Below are 23,751 nucleotides of genomic sequence, written 5' to 3' on the forward strand. Positions count from 1 at the left end.
TGTTAATGCATGAAGGGGTTAATACCATAAAGTAAGCTGGCCTGCCAGGCTTAGCTCACTTGGGGAGGGACTAGGTAACCAAGCCTTTGATCCCTCTGTCTACCTGAGAAGTTCAACATGTGAGGTGGCTAAGCTGGTTGCTCCAGCTTAGCCGCATGGCTTTAACAAGCCTTCCTTGCGTTCCTATACAGTGGTACATCCGTTCTCAAACGAAATCCATTCCAGAAGCCCGTTCGGCTTCCGAAACATTCGAAAACCGAGGCGAGGCTTCCCATTGGTTGCAAGAGCTTCTTGCACTCAGCGGAAGCCGTGTAGCACATTTAGATTCCGAAAAACATTTGAAAACAGAAGGATTTACTTCCAGGTTTTTGGCGTTTGGGAGTTGAAACGTACGATATTCGAAGCGTCCAGGAACTGAATAATTTCATCCCTTTGCAACTAAGCCAAGTTCTACTGCCTGTGCAATTTTTTCCAAAGCTGCGTGGAACAGCACATGACTCGGACCTTTGAAGCGCTTGTAAGTAAACCATGTGTTCAGGTTACAAGACTCAACATGAGGAAGAACTTTCTGATATATATATATGCTAGGAGAAGTGGGAACCTTTGGAAGAGAGGGCATATTTCGAAGGTCTAACAGCCTGCATTTCCACTGCATGTTTTGTGATTTTAAATCTCTGCTGGGGGTTCTCTCACCAGAGAGTACTTGCCCCAAACCTAGAGCTCAGCAGACACCCATACCTGATTTCACTCTCCTCTAGAATACTCATGTCGTCCGAGAGAAGTCGACAGGCAAAGCCAATATTGACAGCAGTCTCTGTAAGCACAAAATGAGATGAGGGTGCCCTGATGAGATGCGCCAACAACTACGGCCACGTTTATATACAGTGGTACCTCGGGTTACAAACACTTTAGGTTACAGACTCCACTAACCCGGAAGTAGTACCTCGGATTAAGAACTTTGCTTCAGGATGAGAACAGAAATTGCGCAGCAGCGGGAGGCCCCATTAGCTAAAGTGGTACCTCATGTTAAGAACGGTTTCAGGTTAAGAACGGACCTCCAGAACGAATTAAGTTCATAGCCAGAGGTACCACTGTAATAATAATAATAATAATAATAATAATAATAATAATAATAATAATAATAATAATTTATTATTTATAGCCTGCTAAAAGCCGCTAATCCGCTAATAGCGCTAATCTGCTAAGGTGTCAATGGACTTGCTTCGGAAGACGAAAAAACCGCTATACGAAGAGCCTCACGGAACGGATTAATTTCGTCTTGCGAGGCACCACTGTATTTTAAACATAATACACCATTAAACATTAAAAACTTCCTTCAGATGTCTTCTAAACATCATACAGTTGTTTATCTCCTTAACATCTGACGGGAGGGCGTTCCACAGGGCGGGTGCCACCACCAAGAAGGCCCTCTGCCTGGTTTCCTGTAACCTCGCTTCTCGCAGGGAGGGAACTGCCAGAAGGCCCTCGGCGCTGGACCTCGGTTTTCTGGGGTGGAGGCGCTCCTTCAGGTCTACTGGGCCATTTAGGGCTTTCAAGGTCAGCACCAACCCTTTGAATTGTGCCTGGAAACGTCCTGGGAGCCAGTGTAGGTCTTTCAGGACCGGTGTTATGTCAGTCACCAGTCTGGCTGCCGCATTCTGGATTAGTTGCAGTTTCCGGGTCACCTTCCAAGGTAGCCCCACGGAGTGCACATGGCAGTAGTCCAAGTGGGAGATAACCAGAGCATGCACCACTCTGGTGAGACAGTCTACAGGCAGGGAGGGTCTCATCCTGCATACCAGATGGAGCTGGCAGACAGCTGCCCTGGGCGCAGAATTAAAAAAATGTAGTATAAACACTGACAACTGGGAAACACTGGCCTGCGAGTGCTCCAGTTGGAGAACAGCCTTTCCCAAAGGTGTCATGGGCTTTGAAGACACTCGAACTCAGGACGTAAGGGAGAAACGTGCTAAGAGGAAGGCACGCTTGGCAAACCCTCACTGGATCAACTCCCACCCAAAAACCAATGTCCCCACTGTGGAAGGACGTGGGGATCCAGAATTGGCCTCCACAGTCACTTACGGACTCACTTTTGAAAACCGTGTTTATGGGAGACAATCGGCTACGAGGGATCGTCAAAGAAGGGGGGGTAAAGGCAGCCAGGTGGGGGCTGGCTGAGGGCAGGTAGGGGTTGGTGGGACAGATGCCTTACCTTGCTTGTCTCCCGTCAGCACCCACACTTTGATGTCTCCCCTTTTGAGAAGCTGGATGGTTTCGGGAACCCCATCTTGCAGTTTGTCCTCGATAGCCGTGGCCCCCAAGAGCTGAGAGAGGAAGACCAAGATGAGGCAATGATGGAACTCTAGCTCATAGCTGTCCACTTACAGATTTGAAAATAAGGGACCAGCAGCCTCGGAAATAAGGGATCAGCAGCCAGAATAAGGGATTTTCCGGGCACAGGTATGTTCGACTTCTGAGCCAAAGGCAGAAAGCCAAGCCAGCAGCCAAATGAAGCCTCAAGCGGTGGTTCCCACAGCGCAGCAACCCGGCAAAGGGGATGCAGCAAGGGAAACCACCGTCACCTCTCTGCTGGGAAGCGCTGAGCAAAGGCGAGTCCCCAGGCAACGCGGTCGATTTGATTGGCACAAGGCATGCAAGCTCCACCCCCCAGTTGTTCTTAGACTCCTTATTGGGTGAGCAACGCAGCCAAACAACCCAGTTGGAGCCTCCCTCCTCCCTGGCCGACAGGGAGGGAGGGAGAGGAGCTGCTTCCTTTGAAACCCAGGAAATTTAAGGGACATCATCAATAAGGGACAGCAGCGGGACACAGCGCTGGGATAAGGGACTGTCCCGCCAAATAAGGGACGGTTGACAGCTATGCTCTAGCTAACCCAAAAACCTTTTGCCCCCAGCTCCTGCCTCACTCGTAATACCAGACTCCAACAGGGGTGCTTAGGATGGAATGGAATGTGGGACGTTTCAGGAGGGGGGAAGTAGCCGGGTCAACCGCAAAGCAGTTGGCTGCCATCATCCGTCTTCGCTTTGCTCCTCCTTCCCTCCTGACTTGACCCCCAACAACTGATCTGCAATAGCTAGCCTTGAGACCAGATTTCTGGGTGGGGTGGGGAGGTTGAAAGGGGGAAATTGTGGGCTTGATGTGAATGATTTTTGAACAGGGGGAGGTTGAGGTTTCCTTTATTTGTTAAATAGTGGCTCTGAGTATCGCTTTGTCTATTTTTCTGAATACAGCGGTACCTTGGTTCTCAAATGCCTTGGTACTCAAACGCCTTGGTTCTCTCATTTGAGAGAGGTAATTACTAGATCGTTCTTGTTGTTACTGATATTATATGGGCTGCTATATGTCTGGAATTTCCCAGACGCATCCGGGATTCATCGGTTGAATATTGCGTCCGGGCTGAATTTTTGAAAATTGGTTCAACTGTCTGGGGGAAACCCAGGCAGCCCATACTGGAAGTGTTGCGGTTTTCTACAGCCTAGGACCCTCGTACCGACGGGACCGCCTCTCCTGGTATCCCCCACAGAGGAACTTACAGTCTTCAAACAAAAACATCTTGAAGGTCCCAGGCCACAGAGAGGTTAGGCTGGCCTCAACCAGAGCCAGGGCTTTTTCGGCTGTGGCTCCAATCCGGTGGAACGTTCTGCCACAAGAGACTAGGACTCTGCGGGACTTAACATCTTTCCGCAGGGCCTGCAAGACAGAGCTGTTCCACCAGGCCTTTGGCCAGGGCACAGCCTGACTCCCTCCTTTGGCAATCTTCCCAGAACTTCACAGTGGATAGCCCAATGGTTGCCATCAATTTGATTTGGAGTAATTTTATAATGAAATTATTTTAGAATGTTGTATTAATTTATTGTTGTTAGCCGCCTTGAGCCCGGCTTCGGCTGGGGAGGGTGGGATATAAACAAATACTATTATTATTATTATTATTATTACTACTATTATTTTGTTTGTTTGTTTTGCAAATTTCCTAAAAAATAGCTCCCAAACCAGGTGTGTTGTTTTTTTTGGGGGGGGGGCAGATTTTGCAAAAAGGGCAAGAAAAGAAAAAAAAAAAAAGCTCAGCAACTTTGGCCAAAAGGAAAGCTCAACAACTTTTGTGCCTGGATTTTCACTTTCGGAAATATGGCAACCCTATTATATTATGTATTTTGGGGTTTTTATATTGTGGTTTTATGCTGCGGACCACCCTGAGACCTGTGGGGGTACAGCGGTACACAAATTTTTAATAGTAGTGACAGTAATGGTGATAATAATAATAAATAATAATAAACAATAATAATGACATTTGACACCCTGTTCCTAGTGATACGGAAAGGGGGGGCATGTCTTCTTTACCTTCTTCTTCGCTACAATATATCCATTTATTCCCAATTGTCAATGTCAAAAGGGACTAAAATCTATAATCCCTCAAGCAAGGTGTCAAGACCCTAATCCTGTCAAATCGCTCTGATCAGCCTTTCCTCCAGGCAATGTCAGGTGGCAGACTGGACCATTGTCTTCTCATCCCCAATACTCAGGAAGTGTTTATCTGCGCATATCTCCGGCTCTGCATATTCCCCCCTCCCTCCTCCATATGTTAATCTGTGTAACCCAACCTCCCTTTAATATATTCATGATGTAATCTGTGTAACCAAACCTCTCTTTAATGTATTCATGACGTGTTTTGCACTGTATTCTGGGACATGGAGGGAGTTTCAAAAACTCATGTCACCCCTTTCTCACTGTTCAATCTCGCCTTGAACCTGTTGCGCAATAAACTTGGATCTTCTGCAGTTTGCTCCTGTCTCCAGCTGAGCTCATTTTCCTCCGCAGGGACCCACGGACTTAGTCCGATGAGCTGGGTGGCAGAGCAGCCTCGCACCCAGATTTTGCCGTAACACTAGAAAGGGAAGTCCGGCTGCGGGAGAAGGCTTTTGCTGACCAAAGGAGCTCTTACCCTTAGATCCTTCTCAATCTCCTCATAAACCTTGTCCAGTTCTTGGGCTCGATTCTGCAGCAAGACGCTGGCAGCGTGATGTTTCTTACTCCACAGGGAAAACTCGCTCTCGTCCACATCTCTCGTTGCCAAGCACAGAGTCCTCAGCGTCTCGGCCGCAAAAGTCTAGGAGAGGCGAAAGCAGAGACTGCTGGGAATATGGATTTCTGCAATAGGGGGCAGCGTGGTATAGCTGGGAGTCATTTTGGAGGGGCAGGTCCATTCTGTGTCCAGGGTGGCTGTCTCCCAGCTCCATCTGGTACGCAGGATGAGACCCTCCCTGCCCACGGACTGTCTGGCCAGAGTGGTGCATGCTCTAGTTATCTCCTGCTTGGACTACTGCAATGCGCTCTACGTGGGGCTACCTTTGAAGGTGACCTGGAAACTGCAACTAATCCAGAATGCAGCAGCTAGACTTGTGACTGGGAGCGGCCGGCAAGACCATATAACCCCGGTCCTGAAAGACCTACATTGGCTCCCAGGATGTTTCCAAGCACAATTCAAAGGGTTGGTGCTGACCTTGAAAGCCCTAAATGGCCCACTAGATCTGAAGGGGCGTCTCCACCCCCATCGTTCTGCCCGGACACTGAGGTCCAGCCCTGAGGGACTTCTGGTGGTTCCCTCCCTGAGAGAAGCGAGGTTATAAGGAACCAGGCAGAGGGCCTTCTCGGTGGTGGCACCCTCCCTGTGGAACGTCCTCCCATCAGATGTCAAGGAGATAAACAACTACCAAACTTTTAGAAGACATCTGAAGGCAGCCCTGTTTAGGGAAGTTTTTAATGTTTGACGTTTTAATGTATTTTTAATCTTTTCCTGGAAGTTGCTAGGACTGGGAAATACCCCTGTCTAAAATCCTGAAGAGCAGCTTCTGCCAGCCAGTGTCAACAACATTGAACTAGCTAGACCAGTGGTCTGATTCTGTCAAAGGCAACTTCCTATGTTCCCTTTAGTCACCACCATGAGGTCTAGAATCTTACTTTAGCTTTGCTGAAAGGACCTAAGCTCACTTCAATGTTTCGATTTAGGGCAGGTGGAATTCTGGTGGCAATGTTTCGTTTCCCTCTCAAATAAACAGCCTCGTTCATCAGCTACAAGTCTGTGGGCGGATTCATTTTTACATTTACATTATTTTGAGGAGCTCAAGGCAGCGTACGGAGATCTCCTCCCCCCTGTTTTATCCTCACAAATTTGTGAGGGAGAGGGAGTTGACTTGAGAGCCAGTGTGGTGTAGTGGTTAAGAGCGGTAGACTCGTAATCTGGTGAACCAGGTTCGCGTCTCCGCTCCTCCACATGCAGCTGCTGGGTGACCTTGGGCCAGTCCCACTTCTCTGAAGTCTCTCAGCCCCACTCACCTCACAGAGTGTTTGTTGTGGGGGAGGAAGGGAAAGGAGATTGTTAGCCGCTTTGACACTCCTTAAAGGTAAAGGGACCCCTGACCATTTGGTCCATTCGTGACCGACTCGGGGGTTGCGGCGCTCATCTCGCTTTATTGGCTGAGGGAGCCAGCGTACAGCTTCCAGGTCATGTGGCCAGCAGGACTAAGCCACTTCTGGCGAACCGGAGCAGTGCACGGAAATGCCGTTTACCTTCCCACCAGAGTGGTGCCTATTTATCTACTTGCACTGGTGTGCTTCCGAACTGCTAGGAGGGCAGGAGCAGGGACCGAGCAACGGGAGCTCACCCTGTCATTGTGGGGATTCGAACCGCCGACCTTCTGATCAGCAAGTCCTAGGCTCTGTGGTTTAACCCACAGCACCACCCGCGTCCCTACCTCGTAGCAAATCGTCACAACTCCTTTGGTTTTGGCGATTAGGCATTGGTAGGGGTATTGTTATGTAGATGTGTTGGGGGGAGCGCAATCACCTCCCCCATATACTGAAGGGTAGTCCGGTAAAGGATTCCGGGGGGCGTTGCCTCGTCCGAAGCCTATGGAGGTCAGGGCCTAAAGCGCACCCCTGAGCGGTGGCATCAACCTAGTTGATGTACCTACTTATCTACTTGCACTTTGAGGTGCTTTCAAACTGCTAGGTTGGCAGGAGCAGGGACCGAGCAACAGGAGCTCAATGGGATTTGAACCGCCGACCTTCTGATCGGCAAGTCCTAGGCTCTGTGGTTTAACCCACAGAGCCACCTGCTGAGACTCCTTCGGGTAGTGATAAAGTGGGATATCAAATCCAAACTCCTCCTCTTCTTCTTCTTGAGGTCAGTCAGCGAGCTTCGTGGCCGAGCAGAAATTCGAACCCTGGCCGTCCAGATCTCAGTCCAACTCTCTGACCACTAAGTCACACCAGCTTCCACCCACTTGTGAAGACTTACGTCCAGAGCCTTGACGGTGCATCCTTCGTTCGCACGGTCTCTGTGGAGTCTCTCCAGGATCACAGTGTCTGCTCCTTTGGTGTAAAGCTTGATATGGCCTTCGGGGTCCCGCACTATGGGGTGGAGAAACAAAAAACCCTTAAGTTGAGAGAGAGGGGGGGGCATCATCTGTTTACCAAAGGTGGGAAACCTCTGACCATCCCAGATGTTCCTGGACTCCAACTCCCATCATCCCTGACTGTTGGGGCTGATGGGAGTTGTAGTCTGGCAACATCCAGAAGGATGAAGTTTCCCATCCGTGAAAAATGCGCTTGGACTACTGCCATGCGCTCTATGTGAGGCTACCTTTGAATGTGACCCGGAAACTACAATTAATCCAGAATGCGGCAGCCAGACTGGCGACTGGGAGTGGCCGCCGAGACCACATAACACCAGTCCTGAAAGGCCTACCGTATTTTTTGCTCTATAAGACTCATTTTTTCCCTCCTAAAAACTAAGGGGAAATGTGTGTGCGTCTTATGGAGCGAATGCAGGCTGCGCAGCTATCCCAGAAGCCAGAACAGCAAGAGGGATTGCTGCTTTCACTGCGCAGCGATCCCTCTTGCTGTTCTGGCTTCTGAGATTCAGAATATTTTTTTTTCTTGTTTTCCTCCTCCAAAAACTAGGTGAGTCTTGTGGTCTGGTGCGTCTTATAGAGCGAAAATATGGTACACTGGCTCCCAGGATGTTTCCGAGCACAATTCAAAGTGTTGGTGCTGACCTTGAAAGCCCTAAACAGCCCAGTATCCCTGAAGGAGTGTCTCCACCCCCATCGTTCAGCCCAGACACCAGGGTCCATCTCCCAAGGCCCTTCTGGTGGTTCCCTCCCTGGGAAAAGTGAGGTTACAGAGAACCAGGCAAAGGGCCTTCTTGGTGGTGGTGCCTGCCCTGTGGAACGCCCTCCCACCAGATGTCAAGGACCCTTATGGATTTCTGTATGGGACAGTGGCAGATGATTTTCAGGGTCCCCTTTTCCAACTCTACGATTCTGTGATTACAGACCCACAAAACACTGACCCACAATGGACATCCGTTTGCGGACGCTGTTGAAGTCCAGAAGGGCCAGCACCTTGTAGGTTCTCTCCACCCCGAGCTCGCTGATGGTGACCGTGTCCTGCGTTCGAGACAGGAAGACGTAGCCCAGGTTCCTGGCCGCGGTCACCAGGGCTTCCTCGTCCGGCGAAGCTGCTTGGTAGACCAGCTGATCTATGAGAAATTGGGGAGGGAGGAGAGCGGATGGGCATCGCCAGAATCACCCCCAGCCCCTTTTGCCCAGATGGATCGCAAATCCATGAGGCTGGATGACGTCTTTGTTCTTCTTTTTTACAACCCCCCCCCCCCAATTTATTTATTGGGTTTTTCAGACTGGAATTTTACAACATAGAAACTACCATAGAGCCATTCATTCCAATGGATCTGTTTTTTGTTTTGTTTTTACGTATATTTGTGACTTTTGTGATTTGTCCCCACAGAACACTTCATCGCAGTTTTTTCCTATCTATTCAAAGGGCCTTTGCTGCACGATACCAAATGTAATAATTCACTGATCAATGTACTGGCTCACTGGGAAAACTTCAGAAATTCCTATAGACCTGTGAGCTCAGCTACTCAGCAGCCCCTCTGCCTGAGTGACAATCCCTGGCCTCCTGATACCTGAGTGCCAGACAGGTAGCCATTCCAGAAATAACAAACCCAGATGAAGACAAAAGGGTGGGATGAACTTGGCTGGGAAACAGGGAAATGTAAATATCTCTTTTGTTACACTTGATGATCTCTTTCAGCTTCTGCCTTCTGGAAGAAAGTACAGGGTTATAAAGACTAGGAGTAGCCGCCTAAGAAACAGTTTTTATCCAAATGCGATTTTGGTTTTAAACGCAGTGTAAGGTAGTCTCTGTTGGAGTATATCATATTTAATTACGGGGTATCAGAATTTTTAGGGGGTTAACCAGGCTGGGATAGCAGGCTTGTTGGTTTCTGAATGTCTGGTGTAGATTTTTTTCAATTTCGTTGTTCTGTATGGGACAATGACAATAAAGATTATTGTATCGTTTCATATTGATGGGTGTTTGGTGGAGGGCAAGGGGAACCATGGGGCAGGGTCCAGGATGCTCAGATTACGGCCACCAGACCTCCCCTTTCATGATGTAACCATGATGTATGAGTGATGTAGTTTGGAGGGAGATGTAACATGGGGATTAGCAGCTAATAAAAGTTTGGGTTCTCTTTTGTTCGGGGCTTCCATCTTGTTCCACCTGGTGGCAGTTGGGAGTCCTGTCGCGACCGTCTTTAATAAAGACCAAGCCGACTGGCTGCTGTTTTGCTCTGGTATTCCTGGCTGGTGTCCTTGTTTTTTGGTCCAGGGGAGCTCTCAGATTTCTCCGTTAACAGCACCCACAAACTTCGGCTCCAGGGCCTAGGAAACCCATGGTTGTGGGGCCAAGCCAAACCCCTGGTTCGACGTTTCTGCTGAACTTTGCAATACAAAAGCAACGGAATTGCCATTCAAAACAGAAACAAAAGGCACAGTGTCCGTAAAATGCGCTGCAAACATTTCTTCTTCTGGCTGCAAAACAGGTGTATTTCTCCACCAAATCCCACCTCGTTACCAGGAAGAGGTGCTGCCCTGCATTTTTCCCGTTAACGACTTAACGGGTCACGCCATGGAATTAGCTCAACAAGGAAAGGATCTGCTTACATTGGGCTGAGTACAATAATTAAAAAGCCTTTTTAAAAACACAAACAAATAAATCCTTAGTATCTACTATCAAGCTGTAGTTTCTGGCTTCCATCCAGAACCCTGTGGGTATTGTCATGGGAAAGTAAGAATAACAGCACCGCTCAGGTGTCAGAGAAGCTGAAACAACAGCTAGCGGGAGCCAGAAATTTTTCAGAGACATGCACTTCCTCAAAGAGGATTCTAGTCCTCATTATTCTATGACTTTGTTTACTTCCTGCTAGGGTATGGAACAAGCTGCGCATTATATCCCATTTCAACCTTCCTGACCCTCATTCATAGACCTAGAGTTTATTTCACACTAGGGTTTATCTGAGTAGGGAATTGCACCCCAGTTCAGCCTTGCTGGGGGATGCGGGTGATGCTGTGGGTTAAACCACAGAGCCTAGGACTTGCCGATCAGAAGGTGGCGGTTCGAAACCACCCGACACGGTTTGAGCTCCCGTTGCTCGGTCCCTGCTCCTGCCAACCTAGCAGTTCGAAAGCACATCAAAGTGCAAGTAGATAAATAGGTACCACTCCAGCGGGAAGGTAAACAGCATTTCCTGGTTCGCCAGAAGCAGCTTAGTCCTGCTGGCCACATGACCCGGAAGCTGTACGCCGGCTCCCTCGGCCAGTAAAGCGAGATGAGCGCCGCAACCCCCGAGTCGGTCACGAATGGACCAAATGGTCAGGGGTCCCTTTACCTTTACCTTACTCAGCCTTGCTGGCATTCAGGCAATTTTTTAAAAAATGCAGTATAAACACCGAGAACTGGGAAACACTGGCCTGCGAGCACTCCAGTTGGAGAACAGCCTTGACCAAAGGTGTCCTGGGCTTTGAAGACACTCGAACTCAGGACGCAAGGGAGAAACGTGCTAAGAGGAAGGCACACTTGGCAAACCCTCACCGGGGTCAACTGCTGCCTGGAAACCAATGTCCCCACTATGGAAGGACGTGTGGGTCCAAAACTGGCCTCTACAGTCACTTACTAAAACCGTGTTTATGGAAGATCTTACTCGGCTACGAGGGATCGGCAAAGAAATTCTTTGCACGCTTGGGTGAAACATTCTCCTTCTCATGAAACATTCTCATGGAGTCTCCTTCTTTGGAGGTCTTTAAGCAGAGGCTTTACAACCATATGTCAGGAGTGCTCTGATGGTGTTTCCTGCTTGGCAGGGGGTTGGACTCGATGGCCCTTGTGGTCTCTTCCAACTCTATGATTCTATGATTCTCACGAAAACACACACGCCTTTTGAGCTTTTCAGGGCCTTCTCAGTGGTGGCACCCTCCCTGTGGAACGCCTTCCCGTCAGATGTCGAGGAGATAAACAATTATCTGACTTTTAGAAGACACCTGAAGGCAGCCCTGCTCAGGAAAGTTTTAAACGCTTGCTGTTTTATTACACTTTTATATTAGTTAAAAGCAGCCGCTCACTCTCTTTCTCCTCAACCATGACGGTGTGGCAGATTGCCAGGAGACGCATGAATTCCTTCACCATGGGGTCATCGTTTCGTCGGATGTTTGCCAGGAGCTGCTGGTCGTAAAATTCCAGCTTACTATCCAAGTACTTATTCCACTTCAAATCAGTCTCCTGGAGAGGGGAAGAAATGAAGTTAAGAGGTTAATGATGAGGAAGAACCCTGGGAAAGCTGCAAACCATCAGATTCCGTCTTCACACACACTCAGATCAGAAACAACAACAATTTATTATTTATACCCCACCCATCTGGCTGGGTTTCCCCAGCCACTCTGGGCGGCTTCCAACAGAATATATTAAAAACACAATAAAACATTAAAAGCTTCCCTAAACAGGGCTGCCTTCAGATGTCTTCTAAAAGTCAGATAGTTGTTTATTTCTTTGACATCAGATGGGAGGGCGTTCCACAGGGTGGGCGCCACCACCGAGAAGGCCCTCTGCCAGCTTCCCTGTAATCTCATTTCTCACAGGGAGGGAACCGCCAGAAGGCCCTCGGGAGATGGACCCAGGTGTCTGGGGTGGAGACGCTCCTTCAGGACTACTGGGCCGTTTAGGGCTTTCAAGGTCACCACCAACACTTTGAACTGTGCTTGGAAACGTCATGGGAGCCAATGTAGGTCTTTCAGGACCAGTGTTATGTGGTCTTGGCGGCCGCTCCCAGTCCCCAGTCTGGCTGCCGCATTCTGGATTAGTTGCAGTTTCCAGGTCACCTTCAAAGGCAGCCCAACGGAGAGCACATTGCAGTAGTCCAAGCAAGAGATAACCAGAGCATGCACCACTCTGGCCAGACAGTCTGCGGGCAGGGAGGGTCTCATCCTGTGTACCAGATGGAGCTGCCCTGGACACAGAACTGACCTGCGCCTCCCTGGACAGCGCTGAGTCCAAAATGACTCCCAGGCTGTGCACCTGGTCCTTCAGGGGCACAGTGACCCCATTCAGGACCAGGGAGTCCCCCACACCTGCCTGCCCCCTGTCCCCCCAAAACAGTCCTTCTGTCTTGTCAGGATTCAACCTCAATCTGTTGGCTGCCATCCATCCTCCAACCGCCTCCAGACACTCACACAGAAATACAGCTCCTTGTAAGCTTTCCACACTGTGGGCCTTGTGGTAAGAGAAGATCCCCACACTCCAGCTTCATAGAAGTCCAATATGTCAATAGCTCCCATGTGCACAGACCTCTCTCATGTGGCAACAATGGCTCAGTTAGCACATAATGCTAAGCCATGGTTTGCTTAGCAAACAGCAGGTTAACAATGGTTTGCTTCCCAGGCAGTCTTGCTTCCTGTTTTGTCGTTTGGGACACGGCGTTCAAACAAAACTTGGCAAACTGTTGACAGCAAACCATGGTTAAGCTGCTGGGCTCACATGCCATGAGAAACCATGGTTTTAATAAACCATGGAATGAGAAACCATGGTTTGGGGTGCAATCATAAAGCAAACCAATCTCTTGAGGAACTCATGTAATTTACAGCAAGAATATGCAGCCTACCATGGACTTGTCGTGGGCGCTGTTCTGCGAACCTGCAAATATTTCCAAAAGGAAGAATCAGAAATCAGGAAGACCAAAATATTAAGAAGGAATGGGGGGTGGGATTATAACTAATCTTAAAAACCATTGTAAAAGGGTTAAAATGGTTAGCAGGACTGTAAATATCACTTGTAGTTTAATGGCGAATTTTGGACACAACGGAGAGGTGAAAAGATTCTGGATCATCGTAAAAAATGCAGGAGGAAATGATTCGCAACAGGACCCACAAAGGGGAGGAGGAGGGAAGTCTGGGAGATTCCTCGGGATCTTGTTTTGAAGTTGTAAGTTGGACTTTAAAATTTTAATTTGAAAAACCAAATAAACGATTTTTTAAAAAAGAGTGTGCAAAAGCTACCCTGGCACACAAAAGGTTAAAAAAAATTGCATTTGTTGCCCTGCCCATTCTGAAGCTTGCCTAGAAAGAAATGTAGGACTTTTTCCTAAATCCCAGTGAGATCCCAAGTAGGACTTTACCATATATCACCCCATTGATACAACATTTCTTGAAGGTCATGATGTTCTGGGTCAATGTCCCCGTCTTATCCGAGAAGACGTATTCTATCTGCCCCAGCTGGTCGTTCAGACTGGTGCTCCGAGCTTTCGCTGGCATGTCCTTCGGAGCGTAGTACATTTCCCTGTCCCAGTTGATGAAACAACTGTTGACCAGGTATATGAATTCGAACCTGTGCCAGGGAGAAAAAAATCCACAATCACTGAACAGGCAAAGAAGACTTTTGTGGCTTGTGGAGCAATGCTGGAACAACCTACTGAACATCAGAATGGTCCTCCTAGCTTGTGGACTCCCCTTCCCTTTCCTTGGAGGTTTCAGAGCAGAGGTCCTGACCTGGATGCTTTGGTGGGGTTCGACTAGATGACCCTTGGGGTCCCTTCCAATTATACAATTCTGCAAACAGGGCCTTTCTAAATCCAGCATCCTGTTGTCACTGTTGCCACTCTCCCACGGTTTTCTGGCAGTTCCCTCCCTGCGAGAAGCGAGGGTACAGGGAACCAGGCAGAGGGCCTTCTTGGTGGTGGCACCCTCCCTTCAGATGTCAAGGAAATAAACAATTGTCTGACTTTCAGAAGACATCTGAAGGCAGCCCTGTTTAGGGACGTTTTTAACGTTTGATGTTTTATCATGTTATTAATATTCTGTTGGGAGCTGCCCACCGTGGCTGGGCGATGGCCCAATTTTCACAGGAGAAATGTTAGAGGGGATGGAATAGGACATCCCTATTTTCATGGGAGAAATGTTGGTGGGGGTGGAATAGGACGTCCCTATTTTCAGGGGAGAAATGTTGGAGGGGATGGAATAGGACGTCCCTATTTTCAAGGGAGAAATATTGGAGGGGATGGAATAGGACATCCCTATTTTCATGGGAGAAATGTTGGTGGGGGTGGAATAGGACGTCCCTATTTTCAGGGGAGAAACGTTGGAGGGGATGGAATAGGACGTCCCTATTTTCAAGGGAGAAATATTGGAGGGGTGGAATAGGACGTCCCTATTTTCAGGGGAGAAACGTTGGAGGGGATGGAATAGGACTACAAGAAAGAAGATTCCACCTAAACATTAGGAAGAACTTCCTGACAGTAAGAGCTGTTTGACAGTGGAATTTGCTGCCCAGGAGTGTGGTGGAGTCTCCTTCTTTGGAGGTCTTGAAGCAGAGGTTTGACAACCATATGTCAGGAGTGCTCTGATGGTGTTTCCTGCTTGGCAGGGGGTTGGACTCGATGGCCCTTGGGGTCTCTTCCAACTCTATGATTCTATGATTTTCTATGACTTACGTGATGAGCATAGACATGGGGATGACCAGGCTGAGGAGAATGAGGAATCCCCAGAAGGCAAAGAACGCGTATTGGATGGAGCTTGTGGTGCTGTAAAAAGCAAAGAGGTAGGCGTGCTGTTCCCGGAACCTCTCGGCCGAGACTCCGGAGCCGACCGCCAGGGCGAAGGAGATGAGGAAGAGTGAGGTGGTGATCTGCAGAGAGAAGCGAAGAAGGGTCAGCCCTTCGTGGGGAGAAGACTCTGGGCCAGTCACTCCCAACTCCAGACCCACCAAGCGTCCCAGTTTTCCAAGGAGAGTCCCAGATTTACAGAAGCTGTCCTGGTTTCTGATTTTATCCTGGAATGTCCCGCTTTCCCTTAGTAAAGGTAAAGGGACCCCTGACCATTAGGTCCAGTCGTGGCCGACTCTGGAGTTGCGGCGCTCATCTCGCTTTACTGGCCAAGGGAGCCAGCGTACAGCTTCCGGGTCATGTGGCCAGCAGGACTGAGCCGCTTCTGGCGAACCAGAGCAGCGCATGGAAACGCCATTTACCTTCCCGCCAGAGTGGTACCTATTTATCTACTTGCACTTTGACGTGCTTTCGAGCTGCTAGGTTGGCAGGAGCAGGGACCGAGCAACGGGAGCTCACCCTGTCATTGCGGGGATTCGAACCGCCGACCTTCTGATCGGCAAATCCTAGGCTCTGTGGTTTAACCCACAGCGGCAGCCGCGTCCGTTATTTATGGTTATTACTTTGTAAAAAGACAAAGAAAGAAAAGAAAGAAAAGAAAAGAAAACTTCTAGCTCCCATGGGTGAGGAGATACACACAAATATCGGGGAGGGACAGCCAAATATTTTTACCAGTAGCACCAAGCGATCCATCAGATGGCTGAGTTTGGTCTTTTTCAGCTTGATTTTCCCACAGTTTTTCATGATTTTGGAATCGAAGCCTGTGGAGGAGAGATGTTTGAATACAATTCTCTGAAAAAAATAGGGACGTCCTATCCCCTCCCCTCCAACGTTTCTCCCCTGAAAATAGGGACGTCCTATTCCATCCCCTCCAATGTTTCTCCCCTGAAAATAGGGACGTCCTATTCCATCCCCTCCAACGTATTTCCCCTGAAAATAGGGACGTCCTATTCCATGCCCTCCAATGTTTCTCCCCTGAAAACAGGGACGTCCTATTCCATCCCTTCCAACGTTTCCCCCGTGAAAATAGGGACGTCCTCTTCCATCCCCTGCAACGTTTCTCCCCTGAAAATAGGGACGTCCTATTCCATCCCTTCCAACATTTATCCTGTGAAAATTGATTGCAAAACTAATGAAATGTATAAACTTGAAAAGTAAAAATGAAAACTTAAAAAACAAAGAGAGGATGCAGAAGGCTGGCGAGGACGGAGGCCAAGAGGCAGAGATGAGTTTGGCTGGCGAAGAGGCACAAGAGTCTCCCTTCTTTCTGTGACAACCTAGAACCAGGAGAGGCATGAAAAGGGCGGAGGAGACGTTGGCTGCATCCAGGCACAGTCTCCGATTGCTTGGGAAAAGCCCTGGGGAGGAGGCAGGGACTTTTGATCTCTGCAACTGATGTTCATGGAGGAAAGAGGTGCTCCGCTCATTAGGCCTGACATTCAGCCAAGTCTGTGGAGGTTGTGTTTTTGTGAACTCCGTCTTTGCACTGTGCAACTCCAACTCTAAGAGTGCTTGTGACTTTTGGAGCGCTCTAGCACACTCAGTCAGGGACGCAGGTGGCGCTGTGGGTTAAAGCCTCAGCGCCTAGGACTTGCCGATCGAAAGGTCGGCGGTTCGAATCCCTGCAGCGGGGTGCGCTCCCGCTGCTCGGTCCCAGCGCCTGCCAACCTAGCAGTTCGAAAGCACCTCCGGGTGCAAGTAGATAAATAGGGACCGCTTACTAGCGGGAAGGTAAACGGCGTTTCCGTGTGCGGCTCTGGCTCGCCAGAGCAGCGATGTCACGCTGGCCACGTGACCCGGAAGTGTCTCCGGACAGCGCTGGCCCCTGGCCTCTTAAGTGAGATGGGCGCACAACCCCAGAGTCTGTCAAGACTGGCCCGTACGGGCAGGGGTACCTTTACCTTTACCTTTAGCACACTCAGTCGGGACGCGGGTGGTGCTGTGGGTTAAACCAGAGCCTAGGACTTGCCGATCAGAAGGTCGGTGGTTCGAATCCCCGCAATGACAGGGTGAGCTCCCGTTGCTCGGTCCCAGCTCCTGCCCACCTAGCAGTTCGAAACCATGTCAAAGTGCAAGTAGATAAATAGGTACCACTCCAGGGGGAAGGTAAACGGCGTTTCCGTGCGCTGCTCTGGTTCGCCAGAAGCGGCTTAGTCCCGCTGGCCACATGACCTGGAAGCTGTACGCCGGCTCCCTCGGCCAGTAAAGCGAGATGAGCGCCGCAACCCCAGAGTTGGTCACGACTGGACCTAATGGTCAGGGGTCCCTTTACCTTTTAGCACGTTCAGTGGAAGAGTGGAAATGGACGATGGGAGTTGTAGTCCCACAAAGATAATTATAATAATTACTAATAATTTGCAGGGCGGGACTTTGGCTACCCCGGACCAACACATCTACGTCTCTCTCCCGTGTGTGTCAAGAAACCGTGTCAAACCGGCTTGTAATCTTTCCTAAACTGCCTCTGCATTGCTGCTGCTGTTACCCGGCGCGGCCAGAGATCTGTCATGAGATTAGGCGTCACTAAAGGCCTTGGGGAAACTGGTACGGCGAGTTTCTTAATGCTTTCTGCTTTCAGAAGTCAGCCCAGGGCACAGGGTTGAGAGGGGAAAAGGAGGAGGAAGAATAGTGCCTTTATGTTGCGGAATTCCGGCACAGGAAAAGGCGTTTTGGCAACGTCTGTTGCAATGATGAGCTCAGGATAGGCACACCAACATTGTAGCATCGCCAGGGGCCTAACTTTATATATGTTGTTGTTGTTTAGTCGTTTAGTGGTGTCCGCCTCTTTGTGACCCCCTGGACCAGAGCACGCCAGGCCCTTCTGTCTTCCACTGCCTCCCGCAGTTTGGTCAAACTCATGCTGGTCTCTTCGAGAACACTGTCCCACCATCTCGTCCTCTGTCGTCCCCTTCTCCTTGTGCCCTCCATCTTTTCCAACATCAGGGTCTTTTCCAGGGAGTCTTCTCTTCTCCTGAGGTGGCCAAAGTCTTGGAGCCTCAGCTTCAGGATCCGTCCTTCCAGTGAGCACTCAGGGCTGATTTCCTTCAGAATGGAGAGGTTGGATCTTCTTGCAGTCCATGGGACTCTCCAGAGTCTCCTCCAGCACCAGAATTCAAAAGCATCCATTCTTTGGTGATCAGCCTTCTTGATGGTCCAGTTCTCACTTCCATACATCACTACTGGGAAAACCATGGCTTTAACTATACGGACCTTTGTTGGCAAGGTGATGTCTCTGCTTTTTAAGATGTATATAAAGTATTTCTGTACTTTCACAAAATATCAGGGCTGTGCATAGATTGTAGCCAACTACGCTCGACTCACAGTGAACCCTTTGAAATAAACGGACCTAAGTCAGCCGTGTCCATTCATTCCAATGGGTCTACTCTGTGTAGGGATGAGGGGGAGAATCTGGATGGGGGCAAATCTAGCAAATTTGCCCTTTCTGAAACAGCGTGAAATCTGCCCCCTCCTTCGAAATTTGCGCCGATCCGAATTTTGCGATGCACCTCTCCAAACCACCGACGTTTACAAAATGTGTGTTGTTAAGTAAAAGCACGCATAAAAAGGAATATACCAGCATTAGCAGCATGCAGGAATGCCTTCGATTTGCAGGAATCCCTTGCAATAAAAACTAAAAAAATCTGTACGTTGCCTAACGCTCTGGTGAAGTCAGTGAGCGTCACTGCTCCCTGTGGAACTGAGTTCCACAGGTTAACTTGCACGAAGGGGTTTCTCTTCGCTGCCGTGAACCTTCCAAGGGAAGATGGGTTTTTAAGGTGGGCGTTTTCACTGGAGAAACGTTGGAGGGGATGGAATAGAACGTCCCTATTTTCATTGGAGAAACGTTGGAGGGGATGGAATAGGACGTCCCTATTTTCAGGGGAGAAACGTTGGAGGGGATGGAATAGGACGTCCCTATTTTCATAGGAGAAACGTTGGAGGGGATGGAAGAGGACGTCCCCATTTTCAGGGGAGAAACGTTGAAAGGGATGGAATAGGACATCCCTATTTTCAGGGGAGAAATGTTGGAGGGGATGGAATAGGACGTCCCTCTTTTCAGGGAAGAAACGTTGGAGGGGATGGAATAGGACGTCCCTATTTTCATGGGAGAAACGTTGGAGGGGATGGAATAGGACGTCCCTATTTTCAGGGGAGAAACGTTGGAGGGGATGGAATAGGACGTCCCTATTTTCAGGGGAGAAACGTTGGAGGGGATGGAATAGGACGTCCCTATTTTCAGGGGAGAAACGTTGGAGGGGATGGAATAGGACGTCCCTTTTTTCACAGGAGAAACGTTGGAGGGGATGGAATAGGACGTCCCTTTTTTCACAGGAGAAACGTTGGAGGGTTGTGTCAGTTGCTTTGAATATTTTGGGGACCCTCTGTGAGAAAAGCGCCGAACAAATTGAAACCAATGAAGTAGGTAGATAAGGCTGTGCTGCAAGGGCAGGGCTCAGCTCACCTGCGTAGATGACGAGGCCGTAGCAGGCCTCTGTGTTGCGCACCTTGCAGCCCCGCAGCAAGACTTTCTCACTGTCGAGGGAATATTTCTCTCCGCGCCAATCCAAGGTCCCCACAAAACTGTGCATCCGGCTGTTGGGCTCCTCGCAAGTGATTACCCCTGCGGAGTTTAGAAGAAGGAGAGGCGAAAAAGTAAGTTTTGTCTTTCTGCTGTCCAGAGACGCCCTCCTTCACTCTGCGGCTAATAATAATAATAATAATAATAATAATAATAATTTATACCCCGCCCACCTGGCTGGGTTTCCCCAGCCACTCTGGGTGGCTCCCAACAGATCATCTTCCAAGGCCCTCCTACTCAAGAGGTGTGGAGGGTGGCAACATGAGAGCAGGGCCTTCTCTGCAGTGGCTCCCCAGGGAAGTTCGCCTGGTGCCTTCATTATACACCTTTCGGCACCAGGCAGAAACATTCCAGGCCTTTGCTTGATCTTATTGACATCCAGCAACCTTTTAGAATGTGGCTCTTTTGCGGGGGTTTTTAATCGGGTTATTGTTTTTGCTTTGATTTTATATATTATGATTTTGTTTGTGAACCGCCCTGAGATCTCTGGGTAGAAGGCAGTGTATATATTATTATAATTACCCGGACACTTAGGTTCAGTGCCGAGGGCCTTTTGGCAGTTCCCTCACTATGAGAAGCCAAGTTACAGGGAACCAGGCAGGGGGCCTTCTCGGTGGTGGCGCCCGCCCTGCGAAATGCCCTCCCACCAGATGTCAAGGAGATAAAGAACTACCAGACTTTTAGAAGACACCTGAAGGCAGCCCTGTTTAGGGAAGCTTTTAATGTTTGATGTATTACTGTAGCTGGGGAAGCCCAGCCAGATGGGCGTGGTATAAATAAATAAATTATTATTATTATTATTATTACTCGGCTACGAGTGATTGCCAAAGATGATGATGATGATAATGATTAGACTTAGTTGGACTAAATATCGAGTTTAAGAAAACCACAAAGCAGAAAACACACGCAGACACATTTCAAGGAATCGACGATATAAAGCGCTAAACACCAGTGGAAAACTTTTGAGAACGAAAAGTTGTTGTTGTTTAGTCGTGTCCGCCTCCTCGTGACCCCCTGGACCAGAGCACACCAGGCCCTCCTGTCTTCCACTGCCTCCCGCAGTTTGGTCAAACTCATGCTGGTAGCTTTGAGAACACTGTCCCACCATCTCGTCCTCCGTCGTCCCCTTCTCCTTGCGCCCTCCATCTTTCCCAACATCAGGGTCTTTTCCAGGGAGTCTTCTCTTCTCCTGAGGTGGCCAAAGTCTTGGAGCCTCAGCTTCAGGATCTGTCCTTCCAGTGAGCACTCAGGGCTGATTTCCTTCCGAATGGAGAGGTTGGATCTTCTTGCAGTCCATGGGACTCTCAAGAGTCTCCTCCAGCACCACAATTCAAAAGCATCCATTCTTCGGCCATCAGCCTTCTTGATGGTCCAGCTCTCACTTCCATACATCACTACTGGGAAAATCATTGCTTGAACTATACAGACCTTTGTTGGCAAGGTGATGTCTCTGCTTTTTAAGATGCTGTCTAGGTTTGTCATTGCTTTTCTCCCAAGAAGCAGGAGTCTTTTAATTTCGTGGCTGCTGTCACCATCTGCAGTGATCATGGAGCCCAAGAAAGTAAAATCTCTCACTGCCTCCATTTCTTCCCCTTCTATCTGGAGGTCCTGGTGATTGACACTCACCGTCAAAGTCAGCCATGCTCCTATCGTTGGTCAACTGCTCATGTGTCACCAAGAGAGCTTGCCGGTACTTCAAGTTGGTTTCTCTGCGAAAGAAGGATGGGGGGGGGGGAATTTATCAGTGGGGGAAAACCACAGGCCGTTTTTGAACGATGAGCCTATTCATTTATAAAGGTAAAGGGACCCCTGACCATTAGGTCCAGTCGTGGCCGACTCTGGGGTTGTGGCGTTCATCTCGCTTTACTGGCCGAGGGAGCCGGCATACAGCTTCCGGGTCATGTGGCCAGCAGGACTAAGCCGCTTCTGGCGAACCAGAGCAGCGCACGGAAACGCCGTTTACCTTCCCGCCGGAGCGGTACCTATTTATCTACTTGCACTTTGAGGTGCTTTGAAACCGCTAGGTTGGCAGGAGCCTGGACTGAGCAATGGGAGCTCACCCCGTTGCGGGGATTCGAACCGCTGACCTTCCGATCTGCAAGTCCTAGGCTCTGTGGTTTAACCCACAGTGCCACCCACATCATTCATTTATAGGGATTTGTTTATAGGGGTAATTCGCTCGGGTAGAGGGAGGTGCGCAGAGGAGCGCTCAACCCCAGCCCTGAATGGCAGCGATGGCTTGAAAAGAAGAAAACGACGTAAGACGCAGCCTTACCCATCAATGTCCATCGTCTCCACGTAGCAGAGGCTGTTTGGCTCTGTGCTGGAGAGCAAGAGGAGGTCTGCCTGTGGAAATCGAGAGCAGAACACCTAAGACAGGCTCCCTGGTGGGATAAGCAGTTGCACATAGCGCAGGGGGGTTGGGAACTATCTGCCCACAGACTGGCCAACTGGGCCAAGTCAGCCGTGGACCTCTTTCCCAGAGTAAATTGAGGCATCTTTTCAGCCATCCACCAAGAAAGGGAGGGAGGGAGGGAGGGAGGGAGGGAGGGAAGGAAGGAAGGAAGGAAGGGGAGAGAGGAGAGAGAGAAGGAAAGAAGGAAGGGAGGGAGGGAGGGAGGGAGGGAGGGAGGGAGGGAGGGAAGGAAGGAAGGAAGGAAGGAAGGAAGGAAGGAAGGAAGGAAGGAAGGAAGGAGAAAGGAAGGGGAGGGAGGGAGGAAGGGGAGGGAGGGAGGGAAGGAGGGATGGAGGGAGGGAGGGAGGGAGAGAAGGAAGGAAGGAGTAAGAGGGAAGGAAGGAAGGAAGGAAGGAAGGAAGGAAGGAAGGAAGGAAGGAAGGAAGGAAGGAAGGAGAAAGGAAGGGGAGGGAGGGAGGAAGGGGAGGGAGGGAGGGAAGGAGGGATGGAGGGAGGGAGGGAGAGAAGGAAGGAAGGAGTAAGAGGGAAGGAAGGAAGGAAGGAAGGAAGGAAGGAAGGAAGGAAGGAAGGAAGGAAGGAAGGAAGGAAGGAAGGAACTTACAGGCACAATGCTGTCCTTCCGGAGGCAGACGATATCACCCACGCAGATATCCCGCCATTTCTTCTGGATGAAACTGGGTTGGGGGGAACAAGGAGAGAGAATCAGCCGTGTTCAGGAGCCAACCGTGCACACGAAAGGAGAGAGGCTCTTGCTGTGGCTTGACACCCTCCACCCCACCCCCCACTCTTGCCGCAGAGGACCTCTGTGGGGCTGAGCAGCTGTAAAGGAGAGCGAGGGTGAAGGGCAGGGGCTGGACTCCTCTCAGAGGCAGTCAATGCCCCCTGAAATGCCAGCCACTGGGGGGCTTCCCCTGACGGGCACCTGGCAACACAGAAGACCCCTCCCCTTCTCTCACCTTTTCCCCGTCAAAATCTCGCAGGGGCGGCTGTTGATTTCCCAGTCGCTATGATGACGGCCCTGCGGAGCGAAAGGAGGAGAGAAAAATGGTTATTTCCATTGCCAGTACTATATAAACAAGGGACGCGGGTGGCACTGTTGGTTAAACCACAGAGCCTAGGACTTGCCGATCAGAAGGTCGGCAGTTCGAATCCCCGCAATGACGGGGTGAGCTCCCGTTGCTCGGCCCACCTAGCAGTTCGAAAGCACGTCAAAGTGCAAGTAGATAAATAGGTACCACTCCAGCGGGAAGGTAAACGGCGTTTCTGTGCTCTGCTCTGGTTCGCCACAAGCAGCTTAGTCCTGCTGGCCACATGACCCGGAAGCTGTACACCGGCTCCCTCGGCCAGTAAAGCGAGATGAGCGCCGCAACCCCAGAGTTGGCCACGACTGGACCTAATGGTCAGGGTCCCTTTACCTTACTATATAGACATACAGGCCAGGTTTATCTTGCCTGTCCTACATAAATTCCCAGGACGTGCAGACTAACAACAACAACAACCACAAATTATTATTTATACCCCGTCCATCTGGCTGGGTTTCCCCAGCCACTCTGGGTGGCTTCCAACAAAATATTAAAATACAATAGTCTATTAATCATTAAAAGATTCCCTAAACAGGGCTGCCTTCAGATGTCTTCTATAAGTCTGGTAGTTGTTTATTTCCTTGACATCTGACGGGAGAGTGCCACCACCGAGAAGGCCCTCTGCCTGGTTCCCTCTAAAATCGCTTC

General features: G+C 49.7%; 1 protein-coding gene across 4 annotated transcripts in view; it reads right to left on the bottom strand.

The window, feature by feature from the left end:
* ATP8B3 (ATPase phospholipid transporting 8B3) overlaps nt 1–23,751 on the bottom strand; it is a 57,020-nt gene that overhangs the window by 14,030 nt on the left and 19,239 nt on the right. For all 4 annotated transcript variants that reach the window (XM_083720207.1, XM_083720208.1, XM_083720206.1 and 1 more), the window contains exons 6-20: nt 22,978–23,039; nt 22,623–22,695; nt 21,881–21,951; nt 21,232–21,314; nt 19,489–19,647; nt 15,702–15,790; nt 14,859–15,052; nt 13,548–13,756; nt 13,035–13,066; nt 11,503–11,659; nt 8,370–8,558; nt 7,314–7,426; nt 4,959–5,123; nt 2,213–2,324; nt 739–814 (exon numbers count right to left, since the gene is read on the bottom strand). In XM_083720207.1, coding sequence (XP_083576333.1) covers nt 739–814; nt 2,213–2,324; nt 4,959–5,123; nt 7,314–7,426; nt 8,370–8,558; nt 11,503–11,659; nt 13,035–13,066; nt 13,548–13,756; nt 14,859–15,052; nt 15,702–15,790; nt 19,489–19,647; nt 21,232–21,314; nt 21,881–21,951; nt 22,623–22,695; nt 22,978–23,039 — 1,784 coding nt within the window. The remainder of the gene's footprint in view (nt 1–738; nt 815–2,212; nt 2,325–4,958; nt 5,124–7,313; nt 7,427–8,369; nt 8,559–11,502; nt 11,660–13,034; nt 13,067–13,547; nt 13,757–14,858; nt 15,053–15,701; nt 15,791–19,488; nt 19,648–21,231; nt 21,315–21,880; nt 21,952–22,622; nt 22,696–22,977; nt 23,040–23,751) is intronic.

This window comes from Podarcis gaigeae (assembly GCF_964106915.1).
Source record: "Podarcis gaigeae genome assembly, chromosome: 18".
NCBI lineage: Eukaryota > Metazoa > Chordata > Lepidosauria > Squamata > Lacertidae > Podarcis > Podarcis gaigeae.